Genomic DNA, 17171 nt, shown 5'->3' on the forward strand with positions numbered 1-17171 from the left:
GGAGGGTGACAAGGAAAAAAGGATTGGAGGGTGAGAAGGAAGAAAGGACTGGAGGGTGAGAATGAAGAAAAGGCTGGAGAGTGAGAAAGAAGAAAAAACAGGATGATTACAAGGAAGAAAAATCTGTATACTGACAAGGAAGAAAAAACTGGAGGGTGACAAGGAAGAAATGACTGGAGGGTAAGGGGGAAGAAAAAACTGGATTATGAGAAGGAAGAAAAAACTGGAAGGTAAAAAGGAAGAAAAAGCTGGAAGGTGAAAAGGAAGAAGAAACTAGCTGGCGAGAAGGAAGAAAAAACTGGAGTGTGAGAAGAAAGCACTGGAGTGTGAGAAGGAACAAAGGACTGGCGAGTGAGAAGGAACAAAGGACTAGAGGGTGAGAAGAAAGGAAGGAGGGTGAGTAGAAAAGGAAGGAGGGTGAGAAGAAAAGGAAGGAGGGTGAGAAGAAAGGAAGGAAGAAAGGTCTGAAGGAACGTGTGAAGTAAGGAAGTTGTGAAGTAAGGAAGGTGTGAAGGAAGGGTGGAAAGGCAGGAAAAAAATAAAGTAAAGGACTGAAGATTGGAGAGGAAGGAAAAAGAACTGGAGTATTGCGAGGGAAGGAATGAAGGGTGGTAAGGAAATAAGGAATGGAGGGCAAGGACTGTAGGGTGGTAAGGAAAGAAGAAAGTATTGAAGGTTGCTATGAACTTGAGGGATGGAAAGAAGAAAGAAATGGAAATTTTGACAGATGAATTGAGTGGACATTGACAAGGTATAAAAGAAGAAAGGTTAAGAAGAAGAAAGAAAAGGAACAAGGGTTCACAAAAAGAAAGAAATAGAGGGAAGGATGACATTTCTGGAGAGTAGAAAGATATTAAAGTTAAAGAATGGGAACGTGAAGAAAGAAATATCGTAAAGAACTGAATGGAGAATGGAAAGGTAGAAAGAAAGAATGGAAAGCAATAGAAAGAAGCTGGGATGGAAGGAGATAGTGTAAGGTAAGGAGGAAGGCAAGAATGGAAACAAAGGTCTAACAATCGAAGATCTAGCAGACCTGCAATAAAAAGAATGACCTGAGATCTGGCTTATCAGTCATCAGTTGTTTGCTTCTCCAACAAATCTTTTGCACCTCAGTGAAAAAATAACCAATGCAGAGAACGCTGCTTGACTGTCAATTACAGAAGATTATCCAGAATGATAAAGTGACACATTATATACCCAGACCAGCTATAATTTTACAATGTCCCCTTATGCAGCCATATCAGCTCTGACCAGCCGGGGCATGGGCTGTACAGGACCTCTACAAGGGAGTACAGCTTTCCATCATATATTATGGACGCTCGAATTTGGAGGCTGGTCCTCGTTTCTTTCTCACGTTTCGCAAAACATTCCTAAATAATTTGTGTCCACTTGGCAGGGGGCATTATGCTGCCATGGAGTGCACCTAGATAATGTTAGGTAGGTGGTACGTGTCTCATCATGAATGCCAGGCCCCACGGTTTCCCAGCAGAACATTGCCCATCACTCTGCATCTGCCAGTCCGCCTTCCTCCAATAATGCATTTTGGTGCCATCTCTTCTCCTGGTGACGCAGGGACCCAACCGTCCATGTGATGTAAAGGAGACGCGATTCCTCACACCAGTCTACGTCCATTCTCCAGTACTAATCCTCACAGCCCAACGGTAGGCACACTCAACAGTGGACAGGGGTCATCATGGGTCCTCTGACTGGTCATGCTAAGCAAGTTGTGATGGTATATGGTATATGTCCTGATACCTTACAGCCAGCAGTAACCTTCTCAGTGTTACAGTAGCTGTATCTCTATGGGATTGTACAAGGTAGGGCTGACTTTCACTCAACAGCCTTGGACACTCAAGACCCTGTCGTCAATTCATCGATTGTCCTTTATTAAACCAATGTCAATAGGCATTACCCACTTCATACCAAGAAAATCCCACAATGCCACGGTCCCTCAGATCCTATAAGTCCGTTTTACACCAGCCGAACGGCGGCATTAAACAACAGCCGATCATCCACTGCGCACAGACTACCATTGTTCTTGGCAGCACATGTCCAGTTTACACAAGACAATTTTGCCAATTTTCAACACATCAACCTTCAAGAACGGACCGATCACTAAGCGCCCAGTATGTCCCACCCCCGACAGGCGCCATTGTTGCCAGATAATTAACGCTATTTTCATCTCCCGTGAGTTTCTCGAATGTTTCGGCTGATCGGTGCAGATACAAAATCACTCTCAGAACTCTTCATCCTGTTATTACTGATGGAACTACATCTCGGTTCCCAACGCTACAAGTTAATTGAAGAAAAGTCAAATTACAGTTTTTGTCTCCGGCAGTCGGTTACAATATCATCTGTGTGTCTGCGGTGACCTCCCCGGTAATTACACAAGTACCGGGCATAAACCGAGATATTAGACTATTAAAAGAAGACAGACCTCTCAAGAAGAGATTTTCAATTCCACTTCTACAAGTGCAAGAAGACCATCGACATTTCTCTCCGGGTTAACATACACTTTATTTTTGGATTCTCCCGGCACTATCATTTTCTACAAATATATACACAATCTTTGCCGCCTCTCAGGTCCTGACTGCGGGGTAAGCGTGTGTCACACAGTAAATATAGACCTTCATTACATCCGATAAGTTTGGATTCCTACCTTCACAATAGGTCGGGTCACCTTGAATGGGGACGAACCCGTTCCGACATTCACATGTAGCTTTTGTGATCCAGTTTCTGCACTCGGAGTTTTCCCCGCACTGATATCCGTCTGCACAAAAGTCATGTCCTGCAAAGAAAAAAAAAAAAAAAGAAAAAAATCTTATCTCAGCGGATTAGAAGAAAAAACTTAAACCTGATCTTTCACATAAAACCCAAAGTGAAATATGCTCTCGCTGCTCTTGTCCTGCGCAAGTCCAAACTGTGCATACTACTAGTGCACATCAGTCAGCAATTTTCAGATTTATTAAGGCCCATAACTTGCCATTCACTAGGTAGCTCATCTTCAACAGCATTCTGCCAGCATTATATGAGCTGGGACATTCTATCATTTTCAGCATGTAATACTTCTGCCATGGCTTGAAATCACGTCCAAACTGTGCACATTTTCAATCAAGTGGTTTGTATATAATGTCACGCTCAATCGATTAAAGTGAATATTCATCCGATGTTTTCATTTCTCATACATCAGTTGCACAATTCTGAGCAAATTTAGTAACATTTTATAGGAAAGTTCCAGATCCCCTACATATTCAGAATTCTGGAAAACAAGAGAATCAGAACAGAATAACATTGCTATAACATCTCAAATATAGTCCTCTGCCTAAATTTATAGGACTTGGGTAATACCCATATGGACACTCCTCATCAGTATGAATAACAGAAAAACCTGGAGTTAAAAAAGCCAAGAAAAAATGTACTTTTCTTTATTAAATCACAAAAAGGCACAAATGTGCAAAAATATATCAAGACAGAATAGTCTACATAGAGAGGGATGGACAACAACAGATGTGGGTCTCAATGGTCAAGAAATAAGGTGGGCACAGCATTCATGAAGAACATATAATGTGCTAGTGCTTAAATGGACAGGTGCTTTAATATATTACTATGGCCCAATGTTAATTATTCACAGCCCTTCACAACTGGGATCCATAAAGATCCATATACTGGTGTATTATACCACAGCTACTTAACTCATGAATACAGGAATGCTCTTACCCATAGTACCTCGTTAAGACATCACAAACGCAGCCCCTGTTCAGAATATTCAGAATTCTATGGTAAGATTTTTGCTACCTGCAGCCACCATTAGGGGGAGCTTATTCTATACATTGAACTCAATGATCCCACAATATGCAGCTCCCCCTAGTGCAGGGCTCCCCAACCTGTAGCTCGGGAGCCACATGTGGCTCGCGGCCCCATGAATTGTGGCTCGCGACTGTCTGCCAACTTGTTGCATTAGGTCCAGGTCTAGCAAACAGGTATGAAGAGTACATCTCAAAATGGTGAATTTTGTGAGTAGCCCTGCACAGAAGTGCAGATCTGGATGTACATTTACTGGTCATTGGGGTTTAGAGATGTTTTAGGTATGGTACGCTGGAGGTTGGTACTACATGTTAGAGGGGGTGCTCAAAGCTGGATGTGACAGTGTGTTGGTAGTCCTTGCTGGGAAAATATTGAATGGGTATTGTGGGAACCTCTAGATCTCAGTCTACTGCTTTGGAGAGATTTCTGTGGAAAAGCTTCGGTTATCATTATACCCGTAATGGGGGATTTGGTTGACCCTACTTTGAAGGGGGTGGGAGCTGGATGTGGCTCACAACCCTCTCTCTTAGCTGAATGTGGCTCTCAAAGTCAGAAAGGTTGGGGACCACTGCCCTAGTGGCTCTCTGCTATCCACTGATAAGACATAAAGGTGCGGTTAATGTTCTAATGCTAAGGTGCAAAGTACCCATTCTGCACGTAAACAATAAAAAAAGAAATAAAAAATACTACAGTTCCACATAAGATTCTAAAACTAAATCAAGATGATAAAACAAGGTTCAAAAGTTTTCTTTTACGGCAAATGTCCACAAATGTTTCATAAAACAGATAACAAATTCGGTCCATACTTTCATTTATTTTTTCACCAATATTTTTTATCAATTTAACAATAATTAACCATTAATTAAAGGGATAAAAGATAAAATAAAAATAAATATAGGGAATACGGTAGTTGTGTGTAAATAGGAGAGAAAGTAAATAAAATTTAAAGGGAACCTGTCACCCCGTTTTTTCAGTACGAGATAAAAATACTGTTAAATAGGGCCTGAGCTGTGCGTTACTATAGTGTATCTTACTATAGTGTATCTTCCTGAGGCCGCGCGTGCGCATATGGAGTCCTCTGCTGCCCGGGACTTCAGGAAAATGGCCGCGGGATGCTGCGCGTGCGCAGATGGAGATCATGGCGGCCATTTTCCTGATGCCGAGTTCGCATCTCGGCTTCAGGAAAATGGCCACCGCGATCTCCATCTGCGCATGCGCGGCATCCTGCGGCCATTTTCCTGAAGCCCCGGGCAGCAGAGGACTCCATATGCGCACGCGCGGCCTCAGGAAGATGGCCGCCCCCACAGATCACCAGGGAAATAGCGCCGATCGCGCGGTTTTTCTTCTCCTGCCCAGTGGATTCAGAAGATGGGCATGCGCAAACCACTACGCCACCAACGGAAATATATGCAAGATCTGGGGGAAGAAACAGCGATGTTGCCACGCCCATATGACCTGACCAGCCTGATTGACAGGCGAAAACGGCGACTTTGGTAAGGTATTTCGGCAGCATAGGTGGGGAATCAGGGTACACAAAATACACTATAGTAACGCACAGCTCAGGCCCTATTTAACAGTATTTTTATCTCGTACTGAAAAAATGGGGTGACAGGTTCCCTTTAACAGGGAATATGGTAAATTAGGAAAAGGACGTAATTAAAAGGATAAAAAAGGTAAACAGAATAAGAATAAAAGAAGGGATAAGAAATTCAAGAAAAATATCCTTTTAAATATACAGAAGGAAATAAAAACACGAGTACATTCGCTAACCTGTCTTTTTCTTCTAGAATTTTATAAAATATTCTAGCTCCAACAGTCCATTATTTTATAAGCAACCTTGTATATGTTAGGATAATAATGTAGTCCATTCTTTCTTCTTCATCTGCGTCATTTATGTATTGTCTATCCCTATTAATAACCTATATTACTAATAGGGAATGCCCAACTGTCTACTAACAGATGCAGATGTTATGAGACGGTTGCTCATAATGCAGTCTGAGAAGGGTTAATACAATTGTCAAATTGTCATTAATGTAGTCATTATAGGGAGTCTAGGGTAGTCTAAGGCCTAACCCCCCCCCCCCCCCCTCCTCATCATTGGTTCAGGTTGCTCCTCTTTCCCTCCCCTGCAGTTTTACTAATTCCCACTCTGTGGCCCCCCTGAGCAAATATTTCTAAAGTCTATTAACCCCATCAAATCACTTTGACATTTACCCAGACTCGCATCCGATTAAAATAATTTTCCTGTTGGGAGTCAGCGATTTTAGCCCCTTATGTGCATCCTATAAACGCAGAGTATTAAAGTTTTCTTTGGTTCTTGATAGATCGTCCTCTGCAATACAATTGGGTGCAAAAAGTAAATAAAGATTTGAGTTTATTTTCCATTGTATCGAGTCTCTAATCATTGACTAGACCTGTAAACCTGTAAAAATCTGAGCGAAAAATAAAACAATCCAAAAATATTCTGTGACCATTTATAAATGATTTATAAATGAGGTGAACTGGAAAGTTTTATAAAAACTTGAGACAGACGTCAGGGATGTGCTCATGTCCGGACATACGGTAAATCAAAATGTCACGAGTGTCTCTCGTTCTTCTCAGAGATCTTTCGTATTGTGAATCGGAGATCTGCCATTTAGCCTGTGTATTTGTTCCTCGTATTACCGGTAAATGGACGTTGTTTAATTTGGCATTGAAGAGATTAACGACTTTGTATGCTGATTAGAGACAAGCAACTCCATCTCACAGCTGCTCCTGACCTGCTCATTTCCTCTCTCTATAAAATCTGTCCAGACCTTCTCATCCCTGACTGTGAAAGTTTACTTCCTGGCTTGCTGGAGTTGGTATGTTGAAGTTGGAGTTCATAGTTGCTGCTGGAGATTGTTGTTTGCTGATTTTAGGTGTATGCTTTCTCCATTATCCTATTCCCGTTTAGTTTGTACGTTCCTAGTCTTCCCTTTATTCCTCTCTACCCTTGGTGAGTGTTCTTGTATATAAGTTGCTTTTTGTTATCACAGTTTGTCTTACGTTCTTACACACTGAGATATCTGTCCCAGGCCTCCTGGAGGACGGGGAGGGGACAGCTTAGAGTATTATAGGGGTACAATATAGCTGGTGGCCCAAACCTCCTCACCTTTAGAGGTACTCTTGGGAGCAGAGGTAATTAGGGTCCCAGCTCTATGGACGGTGCAGCGCCCCTTTCCCTAATCACATACAGTCACAGCATGACATTCATTAAAGAGAATTTTTGACTTTTTGTTTCCACCTACCTATAAAATTGTGCTCATTCAGAAACACAACACATTGCCGCCAGAAAAAGAGAGAAACTTGTAAATCTGATCCATCTGCTCCCACATTCTCTCTTTATTAATCTTCTATTTCATTTATTTTAATTGCTACAATAGTTAGTGTGTATTTATGTCTCTTTAAAGGGAACCTGTCACCCCCAAAATTGAAGATGAGCTAAGCCCACCAGCATCAGAGGCTTATCTACAGCATTCTGGAATGCTGTAGATAAGCACCTGATGTATCCTGAAAGATGAGAAAAAGAGGTTATATTATACTCACCCAGGGACGTTCCTGCTGCGGTCCGCTCCGATGGGCGTCGCGGTCCGGTCCAGGGCCTCCCATCTTCTTACGATGACGTCCTCTTCTTGTATTCATGCTGCTTCTCCGGCGCAGGCGTACTTTGTCTGTCCTGTTGAGGGCAGAGCAAGGTACTGCAGTGTGCAGGCGCCAGGAAAGGTCATAAAGGCCCAGCACCTGCGCACTGCAGTACTTTGCTCTGCCCTCAACAGGGCAGACAAAGTACGCCTGCACCAGAGCTGCAGCGTGAAGACAAGAACATGACGTCATCGTAAGAAGATGGGAGACGCTGGACCGGACCGCGACACCCATCGGTCCCGGACCGCAGCGGGAACACCCCTGGGTGAGAATAATCTAACCTCTTTTTCTCATCTTTCAGGATACATCGGGGGCTTATCTACAGCATTACAGAATGCTGTAGATAAGCCCCTGATACTGGTGGGCTTAGCACACTTTCGATTATGGGGGTGACAGGTTCCCTTTAAGGTTTTATTTGTTCATTTCAATTTACTTGATTTTGCTTCAGTAAGACATTTTTCTCCCCATTTTACTACATTTTTTCACACTTAAATTTTGATCCTGGCTTTATTTCAAGTCGTATTTTTTTTTTCTTGCTTTTTTTGTTTTACAGATAGGGATTCATTTGAGCGCTGAACCTTGCCAGCATGCACAGAGGCGGTACTTATATGAAGACATTCCTTATTTACCAGTACTGATGAGCAGAAGAATCTAATAACCCTTGATACATCTACCGGGATTTCTGGAGACTAAAAGTGGTATTCGGGGTGGAAAGATCAGTGTTTTTTTCTTACGCTCTGTTCTCATCAGGACACAATCAATGATGGAGGGGAATGTTCTTTTGTCCGCACTTAAGCCGTGTTAGAAAAGCAGTAACTTCACAGTCATGTATGAAGGAATAGCACACAACACTAAAAACTCTACAACCGCCATACCCCAAATAATGAGCAATATTTCAGGGTTTTCTTTAACAAAATAGTCATCAACAGTTAAAAAAAAAAATAGTGCTTGTTTCATGATTATGTAAAACTCCTTTTCCTTAATATTTACGGATCAGCAGTTTAAGAAAATATAGGGTTTACCCAAAAAACACATAAGAACAGAGAAGCAAGGATGTGGCTTTTTTTTTTTTAAAAGGGAACAAGTCAGCAATTTATAGGAAATCTTAAGAATAGAAGTTCATGGTAATAGCATATGATGTTAATTAGCTGTGATATCACCAACAGACAATGGCGGATCCTGTTTTGTTTGACTTTTATTTGACTGCTGAGAAGTGATCGCTACAGAAGGAAAGTGACTGCTGAGAAGTGATCACTACAGAACAGAAAGTGACTGCTGAGAAGTGATCGCTACAGAACAGGAAGTGACTGCTGAGAAGTGATCGCTACAGAACAGGAAGTGACTGCTGAGAAGTGATCGCTACAGAACAGGAAGTGACTGCTGAGAAGTGATCACTACAGAACAGGAAGTTACTGCTGAGAAGTGATCACTACAGAACAGGAAGTTACTGCTGAGAAGTGATCGCTACAGAACAGGGAACAGGAAGTGACTGGTGAGAAGTGATCGCTACAGAACAGGAAGTGACTGCTGAGAAGTGATCGCTACAGAACAGGAAGTGACTGCTGAGAAGTGATCGCTACAGAACAGGAAGTGACTGCTGAGAAGTGATCACTACAGAACAGGAAGTGACTGCTGAGAAGTGATCACTACAAAACAGGAAGTTACTGCTGAGAAGTGATCGCTACAGAACAGGGAACAGGAAGTGACTGGTGAGAAGTGATTGCTACAGAACAGAAAGTGACTGGTGAGAAGTGATCGCTATGGAACAGAAAGTGACTACTGAGAAGTGATCCCTACAGAATAGGATGTGAGTGATCGCTACAGAACAGGAAGTTACTGCTGAGAAGCGATCGCTACAGAACAGGAAGTTACTGCTGAGAAGTGATCGCTACAGAACAAGAAGTTACTGCTGAGAAGTGATCGCTACAGAACAAGAAGTTACTGCTGAGAAGTGATCGCTACAGAACAGGAAGTGACTGCTGAGAAGTGATCGCTACAGAACAGGGAACAGGAAGTGACTGGTGAGAAGTGATCGCTATGGAACAGAAAGTGACTGCTGAGAAGTGATCCCTACAGAATAGGATGTGAGTGATCGCTACAGAACAGAAAGTTACTGCTGAAAAGTGATCCATACAGAACAGAAAGTGACTGCTGAATAGTGATCCCTACAGAACAGGAAGTGACTGCTGAGAAGTGATCGCTACAAAACGGGAAGTGACTGCTGAGATGTGATCACTACAGAATTGGGAACAGGAAGTGACTGCGGAAAAGTGATCGCTACAGGACAGGACGAAAGTGATTAGAAGTGATCCCTACAGAACAGGACGTGAGTGGTGAAAAGTGATCCCTACAGAACAGGACGTGAGTGATGAGAAGTGATTGCTACAGAACAGAAAGTTACTGCAGAGAAGTGATCACTACAGAACAGGAAGTGACTGCTGAGAAGTGATCGCTATAGAACAGGGAGCAGGAAGTGACTGCTGAGAAGTGATCGCTACAGAACAGGACATGAGTGATGAGAAGTGATCGCTACAGAAACAGGACGTGAGTAATGAGAAATGATCCCTACAGAACAGGACATGAGTGATGAGAAGTGATCCCTACAGAACAGGACGTGAGTAATGAGAAGTGATTGCTACAGAACAGAAAGTTACTGCTGAGAAGTGATCACTACACAACAGGAAGTGATTGCTGAGAAGTCAGGTAATGTACATACAGGTCTGTTCACCTGGGATAAGAGCTGCTCCTATAACGAGGCTTTATATTCTGGGTGTCAGAGCATATGGATGTCATAGGATGGAGTCATTGGCTAAAAAGAGGTTGTGCGGCTTTGCCTATAAATCTGTGTGACCGCGCACTGTGAAGATTCTATGAGCCCGTCATGGGCGCGGTCATGTGACTACAAGCATGCGATTTGCATTGTCCCAGCCACATTCCGACTAGTCGTGTCTAGACTCGCTCAATGCCCATACATTGAGCAGGGCCGTGCACGTCTAGTCGGCAAGTGACCACATATATGAAAATCACATACTTGCAGTCACTCGCCTGCCGCCAGCACTGGACAATCCTCACAGAGTGACTGCAGACTTGTAGCCCTTGGATGGACATTCCCTTTAAGAGAGGACCTTTCACCATTTTGAGCAAGCTAAGCTGGCCATATTATGGATACAACTCTTCATGAATCAGGAGCGTCCACCTCCAGCCCATCCCCTCATCAAGACAAGCGTCAACAATGAATCGGGTGCCATTTTCTTTCATTAGAGGGGGGGGAATAAGTACATTTTCTTAGGAATTTATAATGCAGAATTTAGCCCATTGTGTAGGAATAATCCACCTTAAAGACTCATACTGTGGGGCCGAAATCATGAAATCTTAATCTTTTATACAGCTTTTTTGATACTGAACACAATTCTTCAGATAATAGTACGTTATGGGCCAATATTACCCTGAAATCCAACGTATAGGATTCTAACAGTGAAGGAGATAACATCCTTGCTCATTCGCTCCGTTCTGCGCCTCATCCCAGCGGCTAACTCCGTCGAGCCGATGGATCCTGGGTTATTTTATTACCTCTCTTTGATATTTAGGGAGTTTAATCCATCTACCTTCCCTAACAATCTGAGTAAGTAGGTGATCCAAATCCATCACCAAGGTGCCAGAAACTGCTTAACATACAAATTGAAAGACGCTCAGAATTTCAACAATTTTCTTTGCCTTTCTATAATAAAAAAAAAAAGTGGAGTTAACCCTTTATATATATATATATATATATATATATATATATATATATATATATATATATATATATATATACATATACCGTAATTATTGCTTTAAAGTAGCACCTATGAATAATAAAGTTTGAAAGTTTCCTTACTTACAACTTAATTTAAGGTGGACGCGGAAATTGAGATTTTTTTTTAATTAATTTTCAGTAAGATGAAAGAATTTTTTTTAAAGGATGTTCTCATATAAAACTAAGCATGTCTCAACCGTTCAGCTTCGGTGGCAATTACGGTAAATAATGAAAATATGGCTTAAAAAAAATTGCAAAAATGCAACATTGTGAGGAAGCAGCAACACATACACGCGAAACGCGCGTTGGGGTTCATCCAGGAGCCAGACAGGACACAAACTATGGGTAATTAATTCTTTACTTTGCTAACTAGTTGTTTATATAATGCGGTCTATGTATACTTAATGTGTGGCAGTTACATGGGCATTATCAGGATTACTATGTATAGATAACACCCACCTTGATGTTTTGTCTGCCACACATATGGGCTATTTGCATTTTTGTATACCTCAATATTATGTATGCATTGTAACTTATTGTGTTTTTGTCGGCTATACCTGGATTTTTTGCACCTGTGGATGCAGTCACATCCTTTTATCCATTTTCTACCATATATGATATGTATGATTTTCAGTGAAAATCTAATAAATATATTTTGCTAGTAGTACTCATGGCAATTATTTGACTCGTATATCTCTTGTATAGCATTAATATTGAGTCGCTTTGTATATATTACTTACTGACGCCTATGTATATATAGTTTTCAATTTGTTTCCTCATCAGAGTCCTTACATTATTTTTCTCCCTAGTTATCAGAATTTTCGGCCTATTTACGATCATCATCCCCCTCTTTGCCCAATAAGGACCCTTCTGTCCCATATACAACACTGATCCTGGCTACAGTGACACAGACCCAAAGCGGAAATATCACTTTACCATCATCTTTATTTATTTGTTACAAACTTGTACAAAATTGCAATTCCACAATAAATAAATGAAGTCTAAAACTAATAACATTCCATAAACAATAAAGAAATAAAATTTCAGATTGTTACAATGTATCAGGAAAGCTTCCTAGAAAAAAAAAAGATAGATGATAAGAGTCTCGTGTGGCTCAGAAAACCTTTAATTATCCATTGGTGTGCCATGGTGGCATCTTGGCGGTGACATCTACCAATCTTTAGAGGTGTTCATCCATTATTGTAAAAAATAGAAAAAAAAAGTTGCAACAACCTGAGAAAATGTCAAGTTCTTGTAATTGTCACTAGTGATTTAGTCTCTCTGTAGTTGGTGTAGACAAGCTGGAGGTATCGTGTGACACTAGAGATGATATAGAACTATAAGTCCCAGCATCCTCTGCCAGCCACAATGGATATTGAGAGTTGTAGTCCCATAAATTGGAATGTTCAGATTTAGCCATTCCTACACAATATATGGAAATTATAAAAGGAGAAAAAAAGTAAAAGTAAAAAAATAAATAAATAATTGAATTTGAGTCCACCGGGTATCTTGGGTGGCCTAGCCGGAGTGACATCCAAGCCTCTGCTGCGGAGTTGGCCGTTAATTCTTCTGGTTAGTATTCTTCAGGGCTGAGGCTCTGCTCCCCCAAGGTTTATCCGCTGGACAGAACGTCAGGATCTGTGTTGTGAAAACAGGAAATGGTGCTTGAGCCGTCTGTTATAAGTCGAGGTTTACTCTCACAGAATCAAAGAAAAGTACTCAGTTATAAAGAGGCACGTCGGGGAGATAGAAACTAGTGAACGGGTGACCCAAAAAAGGAAAGTGTGACCCGGAACGACAACACCAGTGAGTTTACTAACAGACGGCGTGGATTCAGTTCTTTACAGGTAAAAACAATATCAATGTGCGCAAGAAATACTCTGTGCTGCTGGGAACACCAACCCTGTTCCTTTACCCATGTAACCTCCTAGAAGTATAGCATACTTTTCTACTGAAATGCTCTGTGCTGCGGAAGACCCTGCTATGTAATCATCGGACTCTAACCTCACAGAACATGAACTTAAAATCTTTCTCACCAGATTTGTCTCCTAAAATCCTCGGTGCTGCGAGGGGGGGGGGGGGGGGGGCTTGTGGGAGGATCCTGTCACTTTCCAATGTAATGCACAGTCTATGACCTTCCCGTAACAGGATACGGTCCTTGTCACCAAAGGTCCTGCACCCACTAACATCATCGCTCACAGGATAGGGACAATCATCTCCTGAAATACTCTGATCAGCCTCTTCCTGCAGACGTTCGGGATTGCAGGACTTCCTCTGGTTACGTCCTTTCTTATACAGTTAATGGGCCCCGGTCTCCATCTTCTGCTGCCGCCGGCTGTGACATTCTCATCACAGATCCTGATCTACTATCTGGTGTAAGGATCACCTCGTACCTAATCCATTACTGCGCCGGAGAAGCCGCCGGGTATTTCATACAGCAGGAAACGTTCCTGACAATCAGTGCCAGATACAAGCAAAATGTCCTCATCTCGTAACTCCTGCTGCGAGCGAGGAACACGCTATCGCTCTATGTTATCAGCCATTCCGAGCCGACGACTGCAGCGTGTTTTACCAGCACAGTGTCACATTAACGCTGTGCACTCTTCACTCTAAAGGGGGTCTCAGGGGTCGGACCCTGACTATCTTACAGATATGCCATCCCTTTAAACAGGCATTTAATTTATTTTAATGGCCACAATGTAATGATGTAATTCCCCCCTGGGGAAGTGTAGGGGTTGCAATTGCACCCAGGCCCTGGAGCCTAGGAGGTCCCAAAAGGCCCCTTTGGACTACATGATAAGACCAATGCTATTAAAGACGTGCAATGATTGGGGGCCCTGTTGGAGCTTTGGCATTGGCGCCCATGAGCTTCAAGTTACACCACTGGTTCCCCTGCAGATTAAAGTTGATCGTTGAGGGTCCCAACTTATTTTGGCTCACTTTCTAGAGCCCCCCAGACATTTAACATTAGATAAAAGTTGTCAGGCTAATGTACATTAGGACCCCCTGACTCTCTCCCAATAAATAATGTCACAGGAGAGAAGGATCCATCATGTTGAAATTCTGATTTGCTGATTTTTTTTAAATTTTTTTACAAGAGAGAAGTCTGACAGCGGCCAATCAGAGCGTTGAAGTGCATGGAGGAATCTGGAGAGGTCGCCATCTAATGTGTATGGGGCCTTGAGTAGGACTTACAACAACGCAACTTATTGGATCACGGGCCACAAATCAGGTCTTTGATTCATTGCACAAAGTCTCAACTTTCTACCGCCACCGAAGGGACCACTGAGGGAAATTAACGGAACCTGTTTAAGGGAACCAGTCATAGATGACAGCCCGGCCGCACGACTGCTGGCAGGTATGTGGGAACAATAGTGAAAAGTGTGACTAGTCCAGCTCCGCCACCGGCCTTTTCTCCCCGTACCTCTGGCCAGACACTGACAGGTCTCTGGATGAACACATATGGAAGAAACCTGTCAATCAAAATAGAGCGGTGAGGGAGAAAACTGGCCAGGGACAGGGTTGGACTAGTCTTTTTAATCCCCTACTGAATCTTTAAAGGAAACCTGTAAGGTTCAATAACACTATTAACCTGCAGATATGGGGTTAATATGCAGGTTGATAGTATTATGGAGATGTCCAGCTGCTGTGCTGAAAGTGCGGTAGCTGGGAGAAAATTAACTTTATTTTTCTCAGGAGCCGCCGGCTTTGAGTGATGCAGGCGTGCCCGGAGCAATTACAGTCATCGCTCACAGCACACCCCGACACTGACTGACAGCTTGCTCTGCACTGATGCACTGCTGAGTCTGCTGTCAATCAATGCCAGTACATGCTTACAGCCCCCGCTCTCAGTACTGTGAGTGGGGAACTAGCCGCAGCGGCACGTCTCTATGACTGAAAGCCGGCGGCTCCTGGGAGAAATTTAGTTTATTTTGCTGCCGGTGCCGCACTTTCAGAACACTGACTGGGCACCTCCATGATGCTATTAACCTACAGACTAACCCTATATCTGCAGGTAATTGCGTTCTCGGACCTGACAGGTTCCCTTTAATCTATGATTTCTTCAAAAATCAACGCGTTTCAGAGACACGCATATATGAACATATAAGACATATATATAAAATGACGTGCTCCACTGGGAAGTGACAACCACTTGGGACCAGTCTTTGGGTTAGAACTGCAGTTGTCACTTCACCTTGGCCATGATCTTTCTGCTCCATCGTCTTTGTGATTCAGATTATTCTATATAAATTGCTTTAATCTTCCCCAGAAATGTTTTTCATTTTGTCCCATCGGCCACTCGTATATTTTTTTTTCCCTCGGTCTCAGATCTATATTTCCAGTGACAAGTTTGGCAGCAAAACGAGATTAGTTGTCTGTTAAAGAACCAAAACAGGAGAAATATAATCTTGCTCGGGTGACTCCTGGGTTCAATTACTGAGGCGGAAACACAACAACAGGTAAAACAGACTCTTAACCAAGATTAATATCGGAGCTGCGGAGCAAAGGTGCCTGTTCATTAGAAGTCAGTGATGGCCGGAGAGGCAACGTAAAGGACAACTTATCTATATTTTCTGTGTCCGTCGTTCTTTATTTTCGTTTTATTGGTAATTTAATTTCAGAAAAATGACATTAAAAAACAAATAAAAATGCCTTATATTCATCAGATCTCCCCTTAAAAGGCGCTTTTTTTTTCTCCATTAGATTCCCTGTGCTAAATCTCTCACTACTGTCCAGAGCAAAGAGTTTAAATTGTGCAATACTTCATCTCACCTGTGGGAGTGCTGCAGGGAAATTGAACCCTTGATGACAGGTTCTTGAATGATCAGCTGTAATCTGTGCAGAAACTTAACAGCAGGACTGACTTATGGTTAGGGATCCTTCTATGCTCATCTCGCTCACTTTTAAAAAATCCTGAAATCTTGCAGTTTTCACGCTGACCAAGTCTCAAAAGCAGACAATGCTCAGCAGTCAGGACAGGCAGGATTACTTTGACAGATAACACCTATGTATACCGTACATGACAGAAATCCACCATTCACAATAGGCGATGGTCACAGCTCACCTCCCTCCCCCTCTCTGCGCAATGACCTCTGTACAAATCACAGAGCATTCCCAGAAAGATCTCCTATAGAAGTCAATGAGTCGGAGCCAGTCTAATGCGGCTTAGGGTCTATTTGACCACAAAAATAAATAGCAAGAAAAAGGGACCTAAAACATAACATTTAATATACCTATTAAAATGACATAACACAACATACATAGACAAACATGCACATTACCAACAGTTGGTCAAACAATAACCTAAGAGTTAAAAGAAATCAGAATGATGGTACTCAAAGCAGAATAATTATCTCTGAATCAGAAACTGCTTATTCAGCTAACATGTCTTATCCAAACTCAGGAAAAAAGCTGAAAAATATATCAATGCTGCTGTCTGTACCAATATACAGTACTTTTGCTCAAATATGTGAAACAAATCAGTACCACTAATGATCACCCATAATGTGCTTGTAAAAGTAAAGACAAGGGGTGCATAATATAATATGGAACAATCTCACCGGTTCATGAAGATGCCACATAAGGGATGCACCCTGCTATTCAGTCAGTCAAGGATCCAACAAATCGATACATAACTCCATAGACCATTCCTATTCAGGACCACCTCCCTAACTAGTAGGTTATTGTTTGACCAACTGTTGGTAATGCGCATGTTTGTCTATGTATGTTGTGTCATGTCATTTTAATAGGTATATTAAATGTTATGTTTTAGTTCCCTTTTCTTGCTATTTATTTTTGAATCTGTGGGTACCCCCCTTTTTTTCTTTCAAGAGGTTGGTTGGCTTTCAACCCTTTGCTGATTTCTATCTATTTGACCACACTGTAAACTTTCTCTTTAAATGCAGTT

The 17171-nt window shown here is 42.1% G+C and overlaps 1 protein-coding gene across 4 annotated transcripts in view; it reads right to left on the reverse strand.

Annotated features, from left to right (window-relative positions):
• The window catches only part of NELL1 (neural EGFL like 1), a 784159-nt gene that overhangs the window by 474694 nt on the left and 292294 nt on the right, over positions 1–17171 (reverse strand). For all 4 annotated transcript variants that reach the window (XM_069738862.1, XM_069738865.1, XM_069738866.1 and 1 more), the window contains exon 12: positions 2660–2788. In XM_069738862.1, the coding sequence (XP_069594963.1) occupies positions 2660–2788 (129 nt within the window). The remainder of the gene's footprint in view (positions 1–2659; positions 2789–17171) is intronic.

This window comes from Ranitomeya imitator, chromosome 9, assembly GCF_032444005.1.
Source record: "Ranitomeya imitator isolate aRanImi1 chromosome 9, aRanImi1.pri, whole genome shotgun sequence".
In the NCBI taxonomy this organism is placed as follows: Eukaryota; Metazoa; Chordata; class Amphibia; order Anura; family Dendrobatidae; genus Ranitomeya; species Ranitomeya imitator.